This window comes from Choristoneura fumiferana, chromosome 10, assembly GCF_025370935.1.
Source record: "Choristoneura fumiferana chromosome 10, NRCan_CFum_1, whole genome shotgun sequence".
Lineage (NCBI taxonomy): Eukaryota > Metazoa > Arthropoda > Insecta > Lepidoptera > Tortricidae > Choristoneura > Choristoneura fumiferana.
The window spans coordinates 9,828,448-9,854,471 of NC_133481.1; the positions used below are offsets into that span (position 1 = coordinate 9,828,448).

General features: G+C 36.8%; 2 protein-coding genes across 4 annotated transcripts in view; both read left to right on the forward strand.

Moving 5' to 3' along the window:
• The window catches only part of bark (C-type lectin domain-containing protein bark beetle), a 28,983-nt gene extending 14,704 nt beyond the window's left edge, over positions 1-14,279 (forward strand). The window contains exons 4-15 of one of the 2 annotated variants that reach the window (XM_074093432.1): positions 89-6,303; positions 6,385-6,596; positions 6,691-6,826; positions 6,915-7,134; positions 7,618-7,743; positions 8,070-8,099; positions 8,995-9,256; positions 10,502-10,703; positions 10,794-10,926; positions 10,998-11,118; positions 11,241-11,874; positions 12,251-14,279. In XM_074093432.1, the coding sequence (XP_073949533.1) occupies positions 89-6,303; positions 6,385-6,596; positions 6,691-6,826; positions 6,915-7,134; positions 7,618-7,743; positions 8,070-8,099; positions 8,995-9,256; positions 10,502-10,703; positions 10,794-10,926; positions 10,998-11,118; positions 11,241-11,874; positions 12,251-12,522 (8,563 nt within the window). In that variant the 3' untranslated portion in view covers positions 12,523-14,279. The remainder of the gene's footprint in view (positions 1-88; positions 6,304-6,384; positions 6,597-6,690; positions 6,827-6,914; positions 7,135-7,617; positions 7,744-8,069; positions 8,100-8,994; positions 9,257-10,501; positions 10,704-10,793; positions 10,927-10,997; positions 11,119-11,240; positions 11,875-12,250) is intronic. The other variant, XM_074093433.1, reaches the window with a different exon arrangement.
• A 1,343-nt stretch (positions 14,280-15,622) lies between these two features.
• Positions 15,623-25,195, forward strand: Ent1 (Equilibrative nucleoside transporter 1). 2 transcript variants are annotated; one of them, XM_074093436.1, is made up of 8 exons: positions 15,623-15,861; positions 15,944-16,227; positions 16,574-16,731; positions 17,475-17,620; positions 19,204-19,641; positions 20,376-20,461; positions 20,839-21,035; positions 22,062-25,195. In XM_074093436.1, the coding sequence occupies exons 2-8, from the start codon at positions 15,958-15,960 to the stop codon at positions 22,171-22,173; spliced, it is 1,407 nt and encodes a 468-aa protein (XP_073949537.1). In that variant the 5' UTR covers positions 15,623-15,861; positions 15,944-15,957; the 3' UTR covers positions 22,174-25,195. The 2 variants fall into 2 exon arrangements, with proteins under 2 accessions (XP_073949537.1, XP_073949536.1); XM_074093435.1 differs by having other exon boundaries at positions 15,623-15,806.
• Positions 25,196-26,024: the final 829 nt, after the last annotated feature.

Genomic DNA, 26,024 nt, shown 5'->3' on the forward strand with positions numbered 1-26,024 from the left:
GAAATAATCATGTTTTATTGATAAACTTGCTTATAAGACGGATGTAACTTGATTGAAAACATAATAATATGCATTTTATATTTTACAGTTGGACCATCCATGACATGGAAACAGCATGCCGACAGCTGGGCTTTATGGGTGGATCATTTTATAACTGGATGGATCGACAACCCGGACGTCGCGCACGTCTATTATTCGAGGAACCCAAGTGTAGAGGCACTGAATATGATATATTCCAGTGTGATTGGAACTCACGGCAACTTGGTTCGGGAGTCTGTGATTACCATCCGGATCTTGCTATTCAATGCTCGCCACACCATGATGACAACGAGTTAGGAAATTCTGGAAGGCATTGGAGAGGGATAAGATTCGAAAACGCTGTCTATGAAAGAATTATCACTGCCGCTAACACTTTATACATACCCACATCTATGTCCAGACTTGAGCACATAACGATTAAGAACGCAGGGTTGGGACGTGACAACAATGCCACAAGTGCTATAGACATTATAGGAGTACCACCTGTTATGGAAGACATTGAAATATCCCACTCAGCTTTCAATGCAATTAACGTGACGTCACCAAATGCGCCTATAGTAATTAACAATTGCACGATACAAAACAATAGAGGATACGGTGTCTATGTGAATTCTACTTACGGCATGACCAAGATTGAAAATTGCATGATTCACGATAATGGCGGAGACGGTATAAAGTACGTTGTACACGAATTGAATATCGATGAAAAGTTCGACCGAAGTGAAGTTTTTGACCTCTGCACAATGCCTTCCACGCCAAGTCAGACGTTCCCGATACAAATGTCTGTAGAACAGTCGAGATATTCTAACATGGAAAGAGATTGCGAACAGAAGTTTTACACGAGAGCTGACCACGTACTTACATTGAATTTTCTAAAAATTTTAACTAATAGAAACAACACAGGAGAGATTTTTATTTACGACGGCTTGACTATTAATGATAAACTATTATTATCGTTTAGTTTGCGAAACCATTCTAGACCGCAGAGTGTGACTTCGACAAGAAATCGGATGTACGTAAGATTTAGAGCTGACACTCGTACGGATATTGTTGGATTTCTTAGACTAACATCAGGTGTTAGTAAAGTATATGACTTAAATGTAACGGACTCGATCATTTCCGATAACAATGGCAGAGGTGTTGCTATTGAGAATCTAAGGTCTCTAATTCACATTCATCGTACTTCGATATCTAATAACAATCACGTAGCAGGATTGCAAGTTGTGAGTGGTGCTGGAGATATTAACGTAACTGAAAGTAGAATATCATTTAACCAAGGCGACGGTATAAATATCACAGTCACAGGCGGAAACAGAAATATATCACGAAGTATACTCAGTTCTAACCAGGGCTTTGGTATGGCAGTATGGATAAATAATACTCGAGAAACTGAGTATATACCAATAAATCAGACGACGGTTGTTGAATATTCAGAAATATTTAAAAACTTAGATATTGGCATACTACATGGAAACTTTTGTGGAGATAGTTGGGTTAACATAACAGGGAATTGGTTTAATATGAGCATGGAGACTACCGTAGATATATCTACATGTTGGAGATTAAACACCCCATCGAAATCACTAAATTTACAAATTGGACATAATCGTTTTTATCAAAGTCAAAAGGTCCCTTTAAAAATACAACCAGCCCTAAATGTGGATGGCCGAATAGAGTACAATTATTTTGAACATGGAGAATATGGTGCTATAGTAATACTAAATCGAATAGAAGGAAAATATTTAGAAGAATTCGAAATACTACACGCCAAATTCAATATTCAACACAATTATTTCTTTGGCAATAAAGGGCCTTTTATTGTAAATTTGGGGCTATCACCTTACAGTGATCTTCAGTATATTCTTTTCTCTAGAAACTATCTCAGAGATAATAAAGTGAGGGAACCATTTGAACCCCTAGAAGGCATATCATCACGCTTGACCCCGAGAAGTCGAGTAGCTGCCGCCGTGGTTTTAGCGTCAAGTAACATAGATGTGTTTAGAAATATTATCAATAATCCTGAAGCACAATATGAAATTGGTTCGCACGTTGAAGACCAGAGTAAAATCCTAAACTGCACGTACAATTGGCTAGGGTTTGGAGAAGAAGAAAGAGTGTACAACAGATTGTTTCACCGAAAAGACAGATATAATTTAGCAAAAATAGTGTATATGCCATACTTGTTACACAGCAGTAATCCCGGTGCTACTCAAGTTAACTACTACCAACGCTTTGTACCACAATTTAATATTCCTGGTACTTTTATAGTCGGAGGTGAGGTGGAAGGGATAGAAATACTGCGTCAAGGAGAATATGACGTAAACAAAGACATTAATATACGTCCCGGTGGAAAGCTAGTAATACAACCCGGAGTCACTTTGAAATTCCCTCCCGCTATTGGGATGATGGTTGCAGGAAAACTGGAAGCAAGAGGAAAACGGCCTAGTGACATCACATTCACTCTTAAGGAGGAAATAATAATGACAAATGATAGTGTTTACGAAATCGATGCAGAATTGGAACAAACTACACCTGGATATATTGAACCGGTAGTTCCTATTAGGCTTTTGGGCGGTAGAACACAGCATGAAGGGCGGTTGCAAGTTAGAGTCAATGATAAATGGGGTACTGTATGTAATTACAAATGGAACGTAATAAACGCTGCTCTCGTATGCAATCAGATTGGTTTAGCTTTAAATCCTGATGATTGGTTCTTAGAGCCCAGTGAAATTCCTTCAGCGGGCATGACAGAAGATGTCATATTGTCCAACGTGGAATGTACGGAATTCGATACAGATATCACAAAATGTAAAGCAGAAAATATAGACAATTTTGAAAATTCGTGCTCTCATGAAAATGATGTTGGTATAAGATGCTATGAAACCAGTTGGGCTGGAATAAGATTTAGTGTCATCTCTGAAAGAACTGATTTACAATTTGTCAGTATTGAAAAAGCAGGTCTTCTGGATTACTCGTCAAATACTTTTAAACCTGCACTTCAACTTGATTTTGCGAGGCATGGACTAGAAAGCGTAAAGATAGCTAACAACTACCATGACGGTTTAGGTATTATATATTCTGATTTGTATGGAGCTGATGCTATAAATACTGTACGGAATTCTGAATTCAGTAATAACAGGGGTAGTGGCATAAGTTTTAAACAACTTGGCTTAAAAGTTTATAGTTCAGTCATAGAAAATAATGATATCGCTGGTATATCTCATAACCCACATATACCCGGCTTGCAGCAAAGGGAAATTGCTGGATGGTTTAACCTGGATCCCGGGTTTAATATGGACGAATCAAACTACCACCCTATCATGGTACCTGAATATGAAACAGATATTAGCTTAGTTAATGGAGAAACTCGACACATTGTTTTTACCAAACATTATGATGAAAATATTGTAAAGACGTACAATATCAAATGCAACCCTGGTTATGTTCTTGGACTTCAACTCTTAAATCCAATCCACAACTTTTCCACAGAAAACATTTGCATCTATGATTCTCAAAATATAAACGAAGCAAGCACGAAGTGGTGTCTTGACCGAGATTTATCCACTTTTCCAACTACGAGTAACAGTTTTGGAGTTGTGCTGACGTATGAAAGTGGTAAAACTGCATTAGGAGGTGTCGTGCTTGTTGTTAGCACCATTATTGCCCCTGTCCAGAATTTACGAAATAGAATAGTTAAAGGACCCGTTCCAACGCTTCAAGTTACCAATACCAAAATTAAAGGTAACACAAAAGGTATTAAAGCTCTGTTATACAATCGATATTTAAATGAGATCGGCGATCACTTTCTACGAAAAGCCAATGAAACAATCAAGATTTTTAATTGTGATATAGCACACAATAAGGAAGAAGCCGTCTATGTCAATACTCCTTTTTGGGATATTCATGACAGTAATATAACTGAAATAACAATAATGATTAATAACAGTTTAATAACTGATAATGGAAAAGGGATTTATCACTTTGCTCGAGATTTAAGAAGTTCGAACAATTTATATCATTACGTTATGCAAGATAACACTATCGAAAGAAATAAACTCGGAGGTTTTGATATAAGTTTACCGTATGTATGGCAATATAACGAAAACTTTACTCATTCTGTTTACATGCATAATAATACATGGCGCAATAACCAAAATTTTGGCTTAGTAATTGATGGTCATTTTGCTGAAGTTAACGTCACCAAAAACTTTTTTACGGACAATAATTGTAAAACAGGTTTAATCGCTTTTCGAGGAATGGAAAAGAAAATGAAAATAGACGGAAATTTTATAGAAAAGAACAATGGTAAATTCATGATTCAATTCTTCATGGACAGTCAAAGTGAAATTATGGGATTGGTGTTTGCAGTGTTTGTTTACAACCATGTTAAGAATAATAGGCCCATGGTTCAAGTAAGTAGAGGTTCAGTGATCAGAAGTGTTGATCCCACTTATGTACTAGGTTTCAAGGGCATCCAGAAAGTTAAAGTTAGCAGAAACTTGTTCGGCAATAACGAATTGCAATATACTCTTTTAGCTGGTATAAAAACGGCTAAAACAAACAATCTGCTAGATGTAACAGAAAATTGGTGGGGAAGTGCTGATGAAATAGAAATTAAAAAACAGATATTCGATTTTGATGACTGGAATAACCATGCTATAGCAACATACTTGCCCTATCTGCTAGAAGATAATTTTGATTCCAGTGTGTCCGTATCATTCAGCCCTCCGAATACAATGGATGTTAACGACCTCGGTGGACGTCTTACACAGGACCTTACAATAGACGGTCGTATGGCCCCTTATAGAATAAAATCAGATATAACAGTAATGCCAGAAGTAATTCTTACAATCAACCCAGGAGTTATATTGGAATTTCCACCCGATGTTGGTATTCTAGTCATGGGCACACTACAAGCAATTGGTCACGCTCAGTTGCCAATTGTAATGAGACCAGTAAGCAAATTGGATAATGTTGAAAGTAATAAAATTGAAAAGCGGGATACCAGCCGATATTCCGCTTATCACCACAAACAACGAAGACAATTGGAGACTCTTATGGTACAAAACTCCATCAGATTATGTACTGGACGAAACTGTTCAATAAATGATAATCTTATAGAGAAAAGCAACGAGGGTTTCTTGGAATATTATAATAGAACTACACTGCAGTGGGTGCCGATGTGTGATAACCGCTTCACGGAAAGAAATGCTCAAGTAGTGTGTCGCGAACTGGGCTTTGATCCCATTAACGTTTTCTTCGCTCACGACAGACGAGTTGAGTACCACAGTAACTCCTTATCCCGTATATGGTCCTGGCCAGAACCCTTACAATGCGTAGGGACTGAAAACCGTTACGAAGATTGCCCAATAAGATTAAACGGACAGCTCTACGGCCATCGACACGAATGTAAATGGGACTCTACTTACGTATTTATACATTGTGGTACAAGAAATCTAGATGAGACTTCGGATTATTGGGGTGGTATAAGATTTGCTAATCCGGAGTTTGAATATTCTCTTTACGAACATAGAATTCATGACCACCATACGCACGAAACAATGAGAAAAGTAGAGAGTACCTTACATCACGTTCATATCTTAGGCGCAGGCATTTTACACAATGAGAAATCTCCTGCTATTCAAAGCATAGTAAAGAATCCAAGAATAAGAAATGTAAACATAAGCCAATGTGCTTATCATGGAATAAACATTGTGTCTCCCACCGACTCAATCGACATGATGTTTACTACTATAAATGACGTATTAGGCGAAGGAATTAATGCAATATCTTTGACTGGAGAAGGCAGAGAATCTGAAGAATCTAGCTTCACACCGTTAAAGGATCTCAATCTGCCATACCATCTGTTTTCTCTGGTTGACATCTGTGATAGTAGCAAAGTGATAACAGTCGAGGAACGGGTTATTATTTACTACAAATATGACAACAATCCTGTCAATTGTGTAAAGATATTTAAAAGTATGTACAGAGTAAAACCGTTCGGATTCAGGCTGCTTCAATTTAATTTGTTCAACCATTCACTAAGCTACGGAAAACGTGACTCATTGACTTTATACGATGGTGATATTTACAACATAACGGCACCGCAGATTGGATATTTAGAAAATGGATCTCCTGATGAGAAAAAGCTTTTTAGAACTACAGGAGCCAGTTTAAGCGTGAAGTTATTTGCTAATGGTGCATCCTCTGTTCATGGGTTTATTGCTGAAATTGTCACTCTGCCTATATCTTCAATTGGAGTCAGTAAGTACCTACGTACATAAATGAAAGTAATGTTATTTATTTACCAATACTTCCTAACTTAAATTTTTAACATTTTTTTAGGTCGTGACGTACAGCACAATATTTCCAGCAGTCAATTCACAAAAAACAGGGACGGTGCTATAACTTATTTATCAGTCGGTGAGGTTAACCCTCTAATTGCCATTACCAGAAATGAATTTATTGGAAACTGCCTCAAGCTCTATGGAAATTTTACCACATGCCAGTCCGCTGTAAAACTGGATGTGCAAAATACTCAAACATTTGTCTTTCGGGTAAGACATGCTCTAATTATAAATTTGTCTAACTTAATTTCTTAATGATATAAGTAGAAACTTGATTCATTTTGTGATTTATTATTATTTTCAGAATAACCTAGTACGTGACAACGTTGGTGGCTTGGCTTTGAGAGCAGACTCCAGAGGTTCCGCCACTTCACTACGTGGATGGATTCACAATAATTTGTTCTTCTTGAACCACGATTTACCTTGCCTTAAGGTGGAAGGTAAGCATGTGATTAGATTACACAAGTCTTAAATCTTATTCATTTTGAGAATGTAGTGTAATTAAATGAGCTTTATTAAATTTTACAGGTCGCCAATCCTCTCCATACCAAGAAGTGACTATTTATCGAAATTACTTCACCCGTAATAGGGTACCATTTAAAGATGTCATTGTTTTGCGGCAAGTTGTCTCCAATTTCACATACAATTACGTTCATAGTAACACAGGTCAAAGAATCCTCGAGGTGTCTGGATTTGATAAAGTGAGGCTGCCGATCTATCAGACCACATCGCATAATGGCTTTTACAGGTAATTAACACGAAATAGTTATTTGTGTCACAAGGGAGCAAAATGATGTATTTACGGCGAGGGCGTACATTGAATCCAGAATGTAGCGAAGGATTCTACAATAGAATCCTGAGCGTAGCGAGGGATTCTTAAGTAGAATCCTGAGCATAATGAGGGATTGAAGTGTTAACGCCCAAGATGAAAATAATTTTGCTCCCGAGTGGCTCATACAACTTTTCACACCGAGCATTAAGAAAATTGAAAAAATAATAATTCTAAATATTAATAAAGAACAACCAGCATAGAAAATGGCGTGGCTTTACAATTATCAACTTCAAAAAATGGCATTTGCAATAAAACACTTCGAAAAGCCTTGAATAGAAAAGTTGTACTTTGCTCCCTCTCGTCAGGGAGGAAAAGTTACTTTTCTGAAGGAGAGGTGTGAAAAGTAATTTTCTACATTATTTTCCTTATAATGTACTACTTAATGTTACTTCTTTCCAGAAATTACGCCTTAGATCGTGAAGGCCGAGCTACCATAGTAGCAGGCACTGCAGGGCAACACTATGTAGATAATATTTTCTTCAATCCAGACAACGATTACGAAATGATCACTGTGAACCGATCTATGTAAGTTTAGTTCTTATACACATACAGGATGTCTGATACATTTATTTTAATTACTATGTCAGCTACTACGGTATATTTTGTGTATTAGCTAAAATTGTGCCTATATAATTATAAGAATTATTTTATATTATATACCTGTGTATACTCTCAATTCATAGTGGGATCTTTATTTCGATCGAAATGCAGGTGACAATTAGATATCTCTGCTAAATTGCTCCAAATTTATTCCAAAATGAATGCATGTATGTTTATGAAACCTGGTTTCCTATTCCATATAATAATATTTGATTGGCATGTTTCTGTTGCATGGCTGCCCCGGACCATAGCTTTGTTGACTATAACCCAAATGCGATAAGGTAAGTTTCTTAAATATGAATGAACTTAATTTCACCATTATGATTTCATCGGTTTTCATCATTTCACATCTCTTATTGAATCATTGTAATTGTAATAGGGAGGCCTGGTCAATTAATAGTGAAATTGGTATCATATCATATCTTAGTCGTTTACTCGTATTTGTTGTTTCAAATTTCTTCTTCAATCCATTCCACGTTTAATTAGGTGTGATTCATCAGCTTTTACATATGTGTATTGTATTATCCACATTTTGCTAAATTTGTCTCCCGCCCCATAACAGGTTATTAATTATTATAATTTGTCTGCAATTGCACAATGTTTCCATAAATCGATAAAATCTTATCTGATTTCATTCATTAACATTTCTGCCTCTCATTTTTTGTTTCGTACCTAGAATCTTTTTATTATGAACTAGCTTTTGCCCGCAGCTTCGCCCGCGTGGAATTCGGTTATCGCGCGCTTTTCCCTCGAGAACTGTGCATTTTTACGGGATAAAAAGTAGCCTATGTCACTCTCGGGCCCATAAACTATCTATATGCCAAAAATCACGTCGATCCGTCGCTCCGTTACGGCGTGAAAGACGGACAAACATACATATATGGATTATAGCCTTTCTGTTCTTTGTTTCCAACTTATCAAACTAACAATTTAAGCTTCTATCACTAAATTCTTTACTTAAATTCATTTCACATTGAATTAAATGCGTTGCAGTGCATTCAATAACATTTTGGCAATACTCAACTTATCATCTTTGTATTTTGTAGTCTATCAAATATTTTTGACAATGGTCCTTCGGACCGGACAATGTTTATTTCATACGTTTTTTCTTCTATAATAGTAGTCTCCCTTTTCGGTCAGAACATAGAAATTTCTAAAATTGCATTTATGTCACAGCGCTCTTGAACTTTGGAGGACTCGCATCGATGCGAAACACAACTATTGGAGCTACAATGAAACTCTTGCGGTTGCTGGCCGTATTCGAGATCAGTCAGACAACCCGTTGCTACTAGAAGTGGACTACAGGCCTTTCTATATGAACAATTTGACGGTGCTAGGGGGAGGCAAGTGCCCTCCAGGTTGGGACGCAGTCGCGGGAACTTGTTACATGTATATCGGTGCACCTATGACGTATGAAGAAGCAAACGACTTCTGTTTGGTGAGTTTTCAATCAAATAAGATTGATTGGTTGATTTTTGAATTCTGAGGCGTAAACTCTTAGAAGTCTTCAAACTAAAATACCTTATTGCCTACGGTATAAATGCCTAGTGCTACAAATAACACGGATAAATAGCTCACGGCGACTAAGTTTACTATTTTCAGTTCAAGTGCTTCAACTTGTATAGTACCCGGCCATAAAGATTGCACATCGGTCTTTGGAAAGAGACTCGGCTAATCTCGGCTTCGTAGTGTTGTCACACACTTACTTATGTGACGTTTGTCAGTCGTTGTACAGGTGCAATACGGACGCATTTAGATGAAAATTTGGAAAATATATAATGAAGAGTTGTTGAAACCCCCAAAATTAGTAACTTGTACGATGGCATCTTTAGGAAAAAGAGGGAACTATCCATTTTCTAGTAGTTGCAACAGGCTCTCTATAGACATCCCAAGTTTACATGTCATTAATTTGACGTAAACTAATTAAGTCCATCCTCCTCCTTGTGTCGTATTCCTCAGTAATGAGGATTGTGACCAGCCTTCTGAATCACTTTCTCTCGTACGAACTTTTCCCATCTATTTCTGTCTCTGGTGGTGTGGAGGGCGTTATGAACTGTAGTCAAGAGCGGTGCGAATCCGGTCAGACTACTCAGACCAACGCATAGGGCTGCGTCCACGAGGCCTCTTCCCATCCACTTTACCTGTCACAATTAGCTTCTCGAGGTTGTCACCGTCTTTCCTTGCAATGTGGCCAAAGTATTCAAGAACCCTGCGCTGATATTCGGATGACAGTTGCGAGGAGACTTCCAGTTCTCGCAATATGGAGGCGTTAGTCCGAAATGCTGTCCAGGGGATACGGAGCATCTTTCTCCAGCAGCACATCTCAAAGGCGTCTGTTTGCGGTCTGCAGCTTTCAGTGTCCAAGTCTCAGAGCCATGCGAAAAGATCGAGAAAACTAACGTTCGCACCAGTTTGGTGCGCCAATTAAATCCACGAAGACGCGTGATTTTGTCAAAATTAGACATTAATGACATTGTAATAAGAACCACGGCACGCGTTTTCGTAAATTACTCTAGGTACCTATATTTGAAATATATAACACGTCACTTAATAAATATGATGATTGATGGCAGTGGTTCGGAAATAGTCGTGTACAGCCAATTGTCTTATTCCGAAGACCGAGGTACAAACTTTATTGCCGGGTACTGTACGCACTATTCAGTATTGTTTTTTGCCATTACAGTCAGATAATGCATCTCTACCCTACGTAACTGGGAACTATGAAGCATTGTACTCCTTTGTCCAAGCCCAAAGTCAAGGGTTCCAATACAGCGATCGCGTTTGGGTAAAACACATCGATTATCTCAAGCAATGCTCGTCATTTACTTTCTCCAACATCGAAAGCACTGCCTGCAATCAAAAGAATGCATTCATTTGTGAAATTGGTAAGTGATTAAGCACACATAAAGCTTGTGGCGTTAATATCCCCAGTTAATTATTGACTGATCAACACATGTTACTTTTTGATCTTGCAGATCCAAAAATATCAATCGATCCTTTGTCCTGGAAGGGAGATATGCTTGCGGTGGCGTTTATAGGCATACTAGCGGCAGCAGTATTACTTGTCGGTGCTGCTGTTATCTGCTGGTATTCCAAATCTAAACACAGGTATGTTAGGAACGTGCAGTGAAAAAGTGAAAAGATTCATCTCAATAATCTTTGTTTATAAAACTTTACAGGCATATACAAAGATTGGAACGTCGAAATTCTATCAGGCAGTCACTGCACTCTGTAAGGTCCATTGGCAGCATTAACGGAGGGTTCCCTGACACCGCTTACAGAAGAAAATTGGCACAAATGGTAAGTTTATCTAGCTCAGTCAGTCAGTTGTTGTTTAAAATAAACTGTGCCGGTGTGCATGTAGTTATGTTAAAGTATACCAAATATGTTTACAACAGATAACTAGTAAGTTTTTTTTACAGAGTACCAGATCAACCGATACACTGACCAAAGGCTCAGACTACCGCAAGATGCTCGCATCGACGGCATCAATAGAATCGATGGAAAAAAGCCAATTCAATTCATCCATGGAAGATAATCAAAGCTTCGATATCTACGAGGCCCACAATCCCAATCCCAACATTATTCAACTAAAGCACAGCAGTTTTATGAAAAAACCCGCCTCGCCTGAATACTCAGTTCCTCAGAACAATAACCGGCCATACAATTTGGCTTACAAAAACGAAGGTTTTAAGGACAATTCGAACGCGAACAGTGGCGCTCCGTCTATGAACACAGTTACAACGGAGGAAATACCTATAATACACCACCCGGGAGGTTTGCAGTCACCTCTAGACGATGATACGCTATCACCGACCAGCGATTCTCAGTACTTTACGTCAGACACCTTACCTCTGAGAGGGAATAGGGCGGATACCCTCGATTTGAAGAATGAATTGGAGAACGAAGGGAAAAATTATAGTCCATATGGCGCTCCTAATTTCGGCACGCAAACGAAACTGCAATTCTTGATGGAGTTGAAATCGAAAATGCCAGAGCAGCCTCAACCAGGTGCAATGCCAACGTCTACGTTTGGGCAGAGGAAAAATATAGCTGGTAAGGATAAAAATACACCTGCTCTACTTTCTTTTAACTATCTCTTTGAATGGCTTATAAAGTTAATAATCATAATGACGTGAAGAACAAACAAGTAAATAATAATAAAAAAACAATTTTATGAATTTTGGTGCAATTGAGGAAACTGAACCGCGTACCAGGATGGAACCGTTTTTACCACCAATTCCACGTTAATTTCTTAAGCGGATATAGATAGCGCTTTTCGTCGAATAACGTCTTAATTACCGGCAAAACAACATTTGACGTCATTACAAAGTATACTATGATCTGCTAATTCTAAGCAACCCTAGCAACTAGCAACCCTTATTCTGGTTTCTTAACCAAAATACTACATGACAATGTTCTCTGATTACAGATCAACAGCAATACTACGAAGACAATCTTCCAAGCCCACCACACCCGCCGGTTTACTCTCCGGACTACTCTGATCACATCCCAAGCTACGACTCGAGCCCCCAAAACTCTTCTAGAGAGTTCGACGCTTCGCCCCCGCTAGGTTTAGCCGGAAGATCAAAATCTGAAGCGTTGTTAGAAACAAATTTCGATTTCGATGATACGGAGTCTAGTTCTTTACCTATAACCGAAGCGAGTCGTACTTATAGTCAACCGTTGGAGACTGCTATGTAATCTTAAGGATAGTGTGATAGGGTCGTGTAGCTAAAGCCGCCAGTTAATCGAACAAATATGTCTAGAAAGATCAGAATGAGATTATCTTTACTCAAACACAGTTTGTGAACATAGGGATTACTTATTTGAAAAACTTGTTCAAATTATTAGGGCCTGGCTGGCGGCTTTTAGCCTTTTTTTTTGGATTTATGTAACACAATCAAATCTGTTCTCTTTATGATGTTAGTTTAAATGATTCGTATTTTTTCACGACACTAAATAAATAAATCCATCCAAGTTGGAACGGGATTTAGTTTGATCCGAGGATTCCACTGAAATTTGCATAATTAACCGACATAGTGAACAAAAAGTCATACAAAGTTCTTAATTATAATCTCGAAAAAAAAAACGCATTTTACCGAGGTAGAAACGCTTAAATCTTATTTTTTAAATTTATAACTGCCGAAATTCAATCGAAAACTTAAGTGTCAGTTAAAAACAAGAATATCGATGATGTGTTAAATAAGTAAGTAGCAATGAAATGAAAAGACTGAATTTTCATTCAGGTAAATCCTGAGTCATGTCTTGAATGTTTTACCCTCAGGATTGACCTAAAACATAAACTATCTGTTTATATTTTCCTGGAGTACTTCTGGAAACAAACGAATGCTAATGAATAACGGATATAGGTAGAGCTTGTCTATATGTATTATCAGTTCATTAGGACTACTTAGAAAGCAATTACCACAACCACCTCAGCGTAACAGGGATCGCTCCCCGTTGGACTCGGGCGGTTTATTAAGATTTACTGTCTAACTAGTCATAATAAATTGATTTGGTTGAGTGGGGGACGCTTCATTTTAAATTAGACAAGCTCTACTCGTCCTTACTCGACACATTTTAACAAAATAAATAAACACTTTATTTTGTGGTGTTGAAATGGTACAAAAATAAGAAGTGCCTTATGATATGAATTTTCTATACTTACATGCTGTATATTTGTAATTTTAGTGCTAGAGCTTATTCTTAAAATAATTAACAAGTGCACGATCTCAATTAATGAAATGTTTATATCAAAATACTGTACTATTCGGTTGGATTCGATAATTTGTGATACGAAACATGAATGCCTTATTGTTAGATATACATACCTCGTGTAATTTTATTTTACGGAAAGAACGATTTCCAACTAAATGTATGAATTTGGTAGGAATATATTAATTTAAACAGTTTAAAATGAAGTGCGAAGTAATCAGCATGTGCAATGACAATGAGTTAGGAAAAAACTATAATGTACTTTTATTTAAGTAAGTAGTTAATTTAATTTTGAAATTAATAGAGAAGTCTTTTTAAAAGTTTTTTACGTGTCCGTCCCGGTTTTATAAATGTATATAGGGAATATTTTAATACGACTGACAATATGCGATTCCATCAATACGTAGCCATAAGAAAAGTATTTCCATTAGGTACTTATAATGTTCTTCAACTGATATTTCTTTTATTTTGCCTCCGTTTTTCACTATTTACTGACTTACCATATCATTTACTTTTTACTCTTTTAATATATTTTACTACATAAGCTTATTATAATTCCTTATATTGTTTAAGATTTTTTATGAATCATAATTCAGAGGTATTAATTAATTAACAAACTTACAATATGCTTTAAACTGTAAATTGTACAAAATCATGTAGGTACCCATTATATTGAAATGAACTATAAATGGTATGACAAAAACACCATTGAAAAAAAATAAAATTATATTATTTACATTTCAGTAGTTTTATTTTTGCTGTTTTACGAGATTTGAATAATAGCGAGATGAAAGTAAGGGGAAACCACAGCAATAGGGGGAAACTGATTCTCCGCCCGATACCAAGTTTAGTGGGTAGAATATTACTCACAGACTTCAACTGTTCTTGGTTTTTTATCGTCTGCCCCTCCCCCTCCTCCCGCTCAAACTCAACAGAATCCTGGCTACCTACGTCTGGGTTGTAATTGTTGTAACTATATCTTACTTTTGTTTTGAAATGAACGGATATGCATACAGGCTTATTCGAGTAAAGAGAGAAACCAACCTGAATCATCATCGTCAGCCGGTAAAACGTCCACTGTAAAACAAAGACCATCCACCGGTTGCCCGCAACTTTGCGATGTGGGAGGCCTGCCAACACATCACCTTTAGGTTCGTGGCCGCCACTCGAGAACCTTTCTCCCCCAACGGTTATCCGATCCGAAAAAATCTCAGTGGTTGGAAAATTTAACGGTGCGAGGGAGATAGCGTTAGGAATCTTCTCTTCTTAGTATTGCCAGGACAATATTTTTATTTTAGTAACTTAAGCAGTGGGGCTACTCTGGCTAGGTACGATTTTTGATTCATTGTAAGAAAAAATAATTATAAGAATGCAAATGTTATGTTGTTAGAATTAAAATGTTAGAAGATATATTCAATGCCCAATTGGCCAAAATGGTCCAAAAATTGATGCGTCTCGACTGTACATAAATGGGCTTGGGCACTGACAAAGATCATAAAATTTCCTAAAGTGCATTAACTTTCACACATTACTTCGTGAATTTTGATTTTGATGCAGTGTTATCAGCCTCATTTTATTTAATTTGCCGCGGTTTCTCATGGACAGCTTTCGTTGGCCAGTCTAAAATTTCTAAAATGAAAAACTGTCCCTCTTACTCGTATTAAATTTCCTAAAGTGTCACACATTACGTGCAAGCATGTTGAAGCCTCATTTTATTTAATTTGCCCGGTTTGTAGTAGGGGAGAGCAGGGCTTCGAAAGAGTATCGTAGCATTCGTATTAAAGCATTAGTGTCAGCAGAACGATTGTATTTGTTCGAACTCCCAGGGGAGAGCAGGGCTTAACCGCGGAGCATTCGTACTACGAAACTCGAAAATGCGTGTTCGTGTCGTGCGGTCCCTCTCGAAAATCGAAGTTCGTGTCGTGCGGTCCCTCTGACTCTGACACTTTCACTATTTTATACGAGAGCGAGAGGGACAGTACAATACGAACTTCGAGTTTAGGCTTCGTAGTAGCCCAGCTGATTACTAAACTGACAGTGAAAGCATTGACAATTTGACATTGACACTTGACAGTCGATACCTTTTTTCTGTGAAAGAAAATACAGACAGTGCAAATATCGCACTCGCACCGCACGGCGCGGCGCACATCGCTCGCTCGGCTCGGCACGCACTGACTGCGCTGCCTCGCAGCTGTTCGACTCAATAAAATTTTAATCTCCGTCATATTTAAAACAAAAAATAATAAAAGCTTGTTTTTTGTTACGTTCAGGTAGAAACCTCGTTTGTTTTGTTTATTTTTGTGCCCAAAACAATTTTAACGTTAGGTAACAGGACTGGGATTGCAAATAAAGACAAATTTAGGCATTAGATGAAAAGTTAAATATAAAATCTCTTTGTTGTGGCTAGGTATCGCTGAATGAATGGTGTTAATTAACGCTGCGAAGAATATGGACGTGGAGGAGACTGGGTCGATCAACAATGAGAATCTGGACGCTATTGAAAATGAAAATGAAGAAGAAATCGTCGATGACTCTGAGGAAAGAGAACTGGTAGTCAATGACTCATGCTCGACTAAAGTGCTGGACGCTACCGACCAGCCGCGCGACAGTTACTGGGTTGTTTATTTACTTTTTTATTTATTTGGCATCACTTCCCTTGTGCCATGGAATTTTCTGATCACTGCCAATGATGTGAGTTACTCATTCATTATCTATTTATTTGTTTACAATACAATACAATAACTCTTTACTGCACACCAACACATAGCAAGCAGTACAGAAAACATGATGCTTATTTTTAATCTTTTGTAAAAATCGTGTTCATTATAATTTTATTTTTTCTATTTGTTAGTGGCTTAGTTATTTATTGCTTTAAAATTTATCAGCATCAAATTTGTTTATGGCTAGCTACAAGAAAGAGTGAAAAGTATATTTATCTTCCAAATAAAAGTCGACATCCAAATAAATCATTATACATACTTTAAATATTATTAAGCCTTGTAGTAATATTTATTCAGTTATTTGTCTTTTATTTCAGTATTGGATGTACAAATTCCGTGATGTCACACCACCAGTCAATTTTACAATGGAGGTGCGCAAAACTCAGTTCCAGGCTGAGTTTACATCATACCTTAATGTGGCAACTGCAATACCCAACTTAATATTCCTTATTTTGAACTCACTCTACGGCCATTTGTGAGTAAATTCTACCTAAGTATACATTATTCTAGTTAGTACACTACATAACGATTTATTTCATTCAATATTTAATTATCTTAGGTCAAAAATAGTTTTATCCCGTGTGCACCACCATTTTCGCATAACTAATTGTTCATAATTTTCCAATTTTTATTACTAGTTTGATTCACCTTTAGCTAAGGGTGCACTATTACTTATTCTGTGCTAAGGGCAGTTAAACAAAATGATCCAATAAGTTGTTGGTCGTGCAATGGGTGAAATATCCTGAAGGGGCAGTAGCTGCGGCGTTTTGTCTGCCTTGTTTGGTTGTTCCACCATTGAATTTGTGCACTTATTATGGCTCATTATTCCAGTAATGGGTTTTGTACCATGAGCCAAATAAGTGGTGTATCAATTTAAAAAACAAGTTCCTATCAAATGAATATGTCGCTAAAGTCGAATTTTCAAGTTGACAGACATGTCTATTGTTTTATGACATGCAAACGATTATCATATTATCAACTTTAGGGCGGTAGATTTAGTTGGCTGAGTGTACAAACAAATTAATTATAAGAACAAAACAAATGAAGCACAAGATTATTAGCACAATTCAGTGTCTGTAAATGGCACATTGTTATTAAAATCTTCAAAGTCTGAATGTTTAACCATTATTGTAAATAAAAGTGTTAAGCTAAGCAGTCTGCTTGTATCAATTGCCTTAAGTAAACTTTAAATGTAACTCAGTATTTATTGTGTTTCAGGGTGTCTGTAAAAAGCCGATTACAAGGATCTCTATTGGTAGTTACTCTATGTTTTCTTGTGACTACCACTTTTGTTCAAATTGACACAGATGAATGGCAGAACACTTTCTTCATCATTACAATGGTGACTGTAGTCATAATGACAGGTATGGATTGAGTTAAAAACTATTTCAAACAACATCTGACTATACAATACATGTATTTTATTGCAGCAGCAGCAAACTACACTAGTTTACTAGTTACTACTAGTTTGCTAGCATTAAACTTTACAAGCACTTCACTCACATTAACCATTAGATACATCGTAAAGTTCCCACAGGAATTCCCACAATTACATTGAAATCTTTATTAATATGTTTATCTTGCCTAAAAAGGATCTATGCCATTTTTCTGTTGACTGAATTGTATCCTGATCGCGTGGGAATATTCCAAAAACCCAACTGTCTGCATACCAAAATTCATCTAAATCTGTCCAGTGATTTTAATGTTAAAGAGTACAAACACATGCATGCACACACTTACAAACATTCCCATTATAATGTAAGTAGGATTTTTGTTTCTTTCTTTATTTATCACTTGAGAAATATCCCTTGTTTAAGTTTCTAAATGTATGCAGATACAATTTATTTACTCTAATAAAGAAACTCAATCATGATCATGAGTAATCATAGACCATTAAAATGATAAGATGTTTATTGCTCTGTTAGAATAACCTATGCTCTATCTATATATATGTATATACCACATTCATTTGTACTTTGACCTACTCATTTATACATTGGTATAAGAATATGAAACTAATAACACACAGGATCTCTATGAGTCTAATCATTGCAATCCATCGCAATCAGCAAATTGCAATCAATGATGTTATATGTATGCCAAAGGTATGCCATTACATTCATCATCATCATCATCATCTAAGCCTATATACGTCCCACTGCTGGGCACAGGCCTCCTCTCAGAATGAGAGTTCTTGGGCCGTAGTTCCCACGCGGGCCCAGTGCGGATTGGGAACTTCACACACACCATTGAATTGCTTCGCAGGTTTCCTCACTTTCCTCACGATGTTTTCCTACACCGTAAAGCTCGTGGTAAATTTCAAATGTAATTTCGCACATGAATTTCGAAAAACTCAGGTGCGAGCCGGAGTTTGAACCCACGATCCTCTGCTTGAGAGGCCATAGGTCAAACCACTCGGCCACCACGGCTTTTATGCCATTACATTGTAACCCAAAAAAAATTGTGAAACGTAATCAATGTACAGACGTTTTTATATAAGTGGCAATGGAATGAATATGAATAAATATAAAAACTTAAAACCTAGTTATTACCTACAAATCTGACCTTCATGTATTTTATCAGGCCAGCCTTGCCTTGTAAGAGTTGTAAGTTACATTGAACAAAGTAATTCATTGTCAGAAAAAGTTTAAAGAATCCACACACACACACAAACATCACGCCTGTATTGCCAAATGGGGTAGGCAGAGCACACGAAAAGTTACCGCTTCGGAGCCACTTTTAGCAATTTTAGGTTTTAAGTTTGTCAAAAACGGTACAATAGTGACAGGTTGCTAGCCTGTCGCCTACGGTATACCTTAACGTATATCTTTGTCGCCTCACGACATCCAAGGAAGAAATGGAGAGGTGTAATTCTAACCCGACACCACACGGGAATTAAAGAATCCATTGTTAATTATCGCTACAGTCACCTTATCTTTATTTCCAGCTGCAAGCGCAATTTTCATAGGCGGCATCGTGGGCATAGCAAGCCGGTTCTCAAAAGAATACATGGGTGCAGTCGTGAGCGGGCAATCCCTCGGTGGGATCATAGCGGCGATCGCCCAAATAATATCGCTCGCATTCAAAATATCGCCCCTACACAGCGCCCTAATATATTTCATCATAGCTGACCTAATGCTCGTAACTTCCCTGATTGCCTACATAATGCTATACAAGATTGATTTCTTCACATACCATATTCTGAGGGGCACCGGAGGTATGGCGCCAAACAGGCACAGGGAAGTGTCCATGTTATTGGTGATGAAGAAGGTGTGGGTGTATGCTTTTAGCATTTTCGCTGTTTTCGCTATCAGTATGGCGGTGTATCCCGCTGTCACTGTGCTGGTTGAGTCTCATCCTGTGACCAAAGGAACTGATTGGAACAGTAAGTACTAAACTGGTTTCACACACTTATCGTTATTTTCACTTTTATTTTTATAAAACTAAAAGGGAACGATTTTTCACGTGTACACCACATATTGTAGTCTCGACACGCGTTTTAAGCTATCGAATTTCGAGGCAAGGGGGTAGATCGAGATAACATTATTAGTCTTTGACGTTTCTATACTACCCTACTTTGAAAAAAAAAATAAGCCATTCCTTCCAGTTATCAGAGTTGGTTCATACAAGCGATCACCAGTTAAATAACATGGCTAGCTTGTGGAGCGGCATTGCTGCGAAGTTTTCAATTCTATCAATTATCACTACAGAATTTTTGGTCATTGTTAATTTTTTCTAAAGCTATACTACATTTTTTTAGCCTTAGAAAGAAGGTAAGCGATCTTGACGTGTCTTTTTATTGAAAAACACTTGAAAAATAATTCACGGCAAATATTATTTACATTCTTTTGGTATCATAAGTCAATAAAAAGACTCGTCATGATTGTTTACCCTATATCTAATGCTAAAAAAACGTAGTATAGTCGTTTGCAGTGGAAAGTAGGATGAGGACAAGTTTTGTAAACATGGGGTTCCGTTACTTAAAACAACACAAATTTTAACTGACTCACTAATTGTTTGTCATTTGTTTAAGTTTCATGACAAACAACCTTCTTAATCAGCAGAAACGGATTACCCAATTAGTAGTGGCTTGATGTTTGATGACTAATGTGTTTTCAGACATATTCTTCGTGCCCGTTGTGAATTATTTAATCTTCAACGTTGGTGATTATTCCGGACGCTTGGTGGCTGGATTTTTACTTAGAGTAAGTATGTCTAAGTACCATATTTTACAGGGAAAATAGTTCTATAGGTACCTATAAATTTCAGGAAAACCTATAAGACTATGGTAAGTATTTACAGTAATGTAGAAAAATTTCGTAATGCCTAGGAAAATACGAACCCACTCTATGCGAATTTGTCTCGCAGTTGTTTAAATTATATTTTAATAGAACGACGCAATGATGCGGCCGGCGAAAGACACATTATTATAGCGTTTATTGAGAAGCCGGATATGGAGCATTTGACGTCTGATGATGATTATAATGATGAATCTAACGTCTTTAAAGTAAATTGTCGTCCAAGTACAGCATTTCATGCAATCTAAGAACTCTTCGAAAGTGACATAGTTGTTTCTTTCCAGCCATTGAACAAATGGCTGATTGCAGTAGCCAGTGTGCTCCGCGTGATCGGAGTTCCGATGCTGATGCTGTGCAACGCGCTGCCGCGGAAAAACCTCCCGGTCCTGTTCCCCTGGGACTACGAATATATCATGATCATGATAGTGTTCGCGTTCACCAACGGATACCTCACTAATATTATTATGATAAATGCTACTAGGTAAGTTCAAGTCGTACTATCACAGAAGCTGTACCGTCTTTCATAAGGGCACAAGAGCCCACACCCATATATATACAATACAGGGTTTTTAACCTTAATGGGATAAGAAAAAAAAAACAGTCGAGTCAAAGTCTGCCAATCCGTAATACAGTCAGCATCAAAAGTAGCTGGTTACTCTTGTATTTTGTCGTTTTACTCGTAGGTTTTAAAGCCACGTACTTAGCGCCATACAAGATTGACTTAGTGTTAATGTGACAGAGTAAAAAAGTAACCAGCTACTTTTGATGCTGACCGTACTAACATCACATGACGATGACACGACAGAAACATGTCGTAGTGGCGTGCCACCGTAACAACTCTTCCAATAGAAAAGCCTAAATTAACTTGCGGCGTAACGTAACTTGTAATTCTTTTAGTTGAAGTGACAATAAAAGAAATTATCTGTTGATCAAAAATAAAGATTAGAAATAAAGCGCGTTGTGGCTTGTGAAAAAGTGAAACATTAAATTCATATCTTTGCATTGCACGTGTTCTAGATACGCGCATATCATAGCAATTACAAGTTTGTTATTATTATGCATTATTGATAACCCATAGTGCACTGTAACGCATCCTAGTTAGTTCATGTTGCATTTATCTGTCTAGGCAACGTCATAGTCTTCCCTGCAGTGTATTTCTTTACATAGTATAAAATAAACTCACTTCCCGCCGTCTGTTTGTATGTTATATAGGTATTTTAAACTAGCATAGATTTTTTAAACTAAGCGACGGATTTTGGTTTCAACATTGGTTTTGGAATATAGATAATAGGGACCCGCATTAATATCTGTCACAGCAAAGCGTGCAAATACCTACATCTGACATGTCCTACAGGCGGCCCTCAGATCAGATATTTATGCACGCTTTGTTGTGTCAGATATTGGTGCTGGTGACTGTACCTCCCGACTGGACTGGAGTTTCACTTGACTGCTGGCTAGATATACCTATTGTGGTCTTGTTTTCATTTTTAAAATAAAACTGTTTCAGAGAGGTGGAGCTTCATGAGCGTGAGAAAGCATCCTCCGTGATAGCTACGATGCTGAGCGTCGGTCTAACAGTTGGAGCGGCCGTCGGCATGTTGTTAGTGCATATGCTTTAAATGTCAATTAACTACTGAACTTCCAAGTTCGAAATTCGTATCTTTCGTATATTAACGTGAGAAGGACGGCGTGATACGAAGTTTAAATTTCAAACTTCGGAGTATAGGACCAGGCCTGGCGCACTGGAGTGTAGCAGGATATATCACAGACGTATAATTAAAATAGTTTGCTGATCTCGTTCGGTACTCGAAACAGAATATCGGTTTTCGTTTTCTTTCTCGCATGTATCTTAAGCCGGGTCTCCGATGAGCGAGCCGCCTCGCGCGGCAGCCATTTTTGGTGCGATTTTAACTATTTTAGGACCTATGTCGAAAAACCAATAGAACTAATTTCTTGCACTGGTAACACTAAATTCAAATGTCATCTGTCTATTGCTGTCAAAGTTACACGTTGTTTGCGCGTGGTATTTTAAAGTGTTATTTTGTGTTTTTGTATAATTCACAATGTATAAAAGCATTTGTCATTGAAAAAGTCTTGAGGGATTAGAAAATATTCCTTTAAGTAACATCACCGACACCGTTGTCAATATGACTGGTAGGTATTGTATAGTAACTTAAGTGTAAGTGTAAATAATGTTACAATATAAAACGTAGAAGTGCTGCCCTCGCGTCAGGTTTTTTCATATTCTTGGGCAGCCTTTACGTCCAAGTCGATACTATACTCTATGGAATTATGTACCTAGTTATTATAGGGGTGTGTTTTCGTTGCTATCGTTTACAGTCGCGCTCACGCTATTGGCAAGCTTGCTTGTAGGTTGAAGAAATAGATACAAAAAGGAATATTTGAAGTTTACGGATGAATAGGCGTATATTAGGATGTTTGAACGGTTACGTAGCATAACATCTAAAATCAAATGTCTATAAGTTCGTTTTTCATACGATCAAAATATATATGCGGTCAAATTGCATAACGTAAGATAATAAAAACTTCTTTTGAACTTTGTATCGTGCCGGCTCACGCAATTATTATTTAGTAGGAGAGAGAGGGTTGGTATGATACGAACTTTGAACTTCGCAGTAGGTCCTCGGTAAGCTTGCTAACGTCGAATACTCGTAATAGATAAAACTTATGAACTTCGTTCGAAATTGAAGATACAGTACGTCTTACAGGAATTAATGCTTTTGATATAGACAACGGAGAAACAATGTATCTTTTGAAATCACAAATAGTAGGTTTAATGCAGGCAGTCATTCTTTGGTGTAGTTTTAATAAAGAGTTTTTTCCTTTTAAATGTGTATTTACGAGTAGCTAATTACCCTACAAAGGGTGAATCTGTAGGAAATTCAACCTTTGCGCGCCTGTATGCATCTGATAAGTAGTTAACGTCCTATCTTATTAATTGACTCGGCTAATCTTAATTATTATTTATATTAATCAAATAAGTACATTGCTAAGTATAATTTGTATTGTTTAATGTTTAATATGACTAAAAAAGATGTAGGTACCTATCCTATTAGTGACTACTTGATTTAGTGTCTAGTCTCTATAAAAATAGTTTTTGGAGCTTAATGGAACAAATATTAATTATAGGTAGGTACCTACCGTAATATGTTTCGTAAATTGTTTTTTTTTTCTATTGCTTGGATGCAAATTGTTGAAATGGCGTCATCAAGTGTGAAACATTTACTGTATGTTTAGTGTCTTAACATTCCTTTACCTTTTGTTACACTGCCGTTCTCACTTTTTGAACAAAATATTGTTTAATTTACATTCCTCAAATAGCTAATAATTTTTTTTTAGATTTTGTTTTGTGAAGTATGAACATACCTACAGATGTCAGTTTACCTGAAGTTTAAACATAATTAAATTCTGGCATAATTGAAATGAATAATCTTCTTGATACTCCGAATTATCGAAAATGATAGATCTCAAGTAATGTAGGTATATACCTATTATGTAATGGTATTATTATCGATGTAACAATTACTGTAGGATTTGTAAAAGTAAAGATATTTATATGTAATAGACAAAATATGCACATATTATTTAAAGGTGTTGTTGGCATCTAATATATTTGATGTATATTTTTGAGCTGTGTTTGTACCTGAATTTTTTGTATTTTACTTTTATAATTTTTGACGCGGCTTATATTCATATGATTGAACTTATGTTTCATAGTTGCTTTATAAATAATAAAATTACATATCCACATGTTGATATTTCACCAGATAACATTTATAAAATGTTATAAACTTAGCCTTATATGTTAGTGGTGGAGTTTAACACCTCCTGTAAAATAACCACCTGTTACAATTTAAATGAATATCTACAGTGAATTGATTTATTAGCTTTTTAAGCAATCCATAATTTAATAATTAAATTATGAATTAATTAATTTAGGCTGGGTTCACACGGCCCAGTCCTGCACGATTTTATGTCACACACGTTAGTGGCATGTAACTTTGTGCAGAACCGTACACACTTCGTATAAACGACGTGTACGTTAAAAATCGTGGAGGACTGCACCGTGTGAACCCAGCCTTAGGGTAAGTAATTAGTATGAATGAACATAATCAATGTTTTGTATGAATTAGAAAGAAAATTAGATACAATAGGTTTTCGGTATCGATAGCAAAAATACAGGACGTCTCTGACCATGGGGCTTTAAATTCAAGGTTCTATTCTACTCACAAAACTAAGCTACTTTTATTTTGTAACATTTTCAAAAAACTTAAATTTGGGTCATTTATTGATCCTCAGTTTAATTGTTGCGGACATGGCGGTGTTATCGGTGTCTCTTGGTACGACACTACGACGATAAACATTAATCAATGTGCCATCAATTTAGTATTGTATCGCATACATTGAAAATTGCATTTAATTTGTATGAACAAAAATTAAATTAACAATGATCGTATTTTTAAAAAGTGACAGAAGAAAAGTAGCTCAGTTATGTGAGTAGTCATGGTCAGAGACTCCCTTTATAGTTACCTATTCAATCATTTCATTACCTAAATGTTACCTGTGATGTGTTTCGTTGCTAAAATTACATAATTAATTATATGATTTATGTGACGACTACTTAGTTTGTTTACTATTTACTGACAAAGATATTGTGTTTAAACTGTACGCTTAATTTTTAACCTTCTATTTCAAGAATATAGAAATAAACATATTCAGATAAAAAAGTAGGGTCAAGTGTCCAACAATGAAACACATAAAATTCAAAATCTCATAGGTAAACCTTTTGTTTTGACAGATAGAAGTCTGATTTTTTTACAGTACTTGGGTAATTTTATTGGGTTTCGGGTGACATACTTATATAATATTTGTAAAATCAACTGATTGATTTTACTAAATAGCACGATGGGAGAACTGTAAGTACCCCATCACCTAACAAACCTACCAAACAACCCTAACGCCCTACAGCCCTAGCCTTACCACAGAGTATAACAAATAAGTATATAAATAGAGTCGGGACGCCTGCACCGCGCGACCTAAGGTAACAGACGGAAAGGTGGAAGGAAAAGGGTAGTTGGTTGGATTATCTCACTGCCCGGACCCTCAGGCAACGGGTCTTACTGACGGCTAAAGGTGTCTTGGCCACAGTGAGAGGCAACCTGCAATGAAAGAGCGTCACCACTAGAATGTGAAGACGATTTATTTGCAATTTCTTATAACTACTTATACATTGAATATATACATGTGTGCGTTAATCTATACAATAGGTTCTTGGTTTGCATTTTGGGCCAATCAACTACTTTACCGACACTTTGGGCGTCTCCTGCGTTACCAAAATTGTCTCTGGCGTTACCAAAAAATCGTACTTCCAACAAGATATTACACGGTTTAATAGGTTGAACTTACGTAGGATGGCATGTATTCATGTACACCATCTATTAAATTACAG

Coding starts and splice junctions, on each gene's coding strand:
- Ent1 (XM_074093436.1), top strand. CDS start 15,958: ATGGTGTTAATTAACGCTGCGAAGAATATGGACGTGGAGGAGACTGGG. Junction 16,732..17,474: donor AACTCACTCTACGGCCATTT/GTGAGTAAATTC, acceptor ATTGTGTTTCAG/GGTGTCTGTAAAAAGCCGAT. Junction 19,642..20,375: donor CAAAGGAACTGATTGGAACA/GTAAGTACTAAA, acceptor ATGTGTTTTCAG/ACATATTCTTCGTGCCCGTT.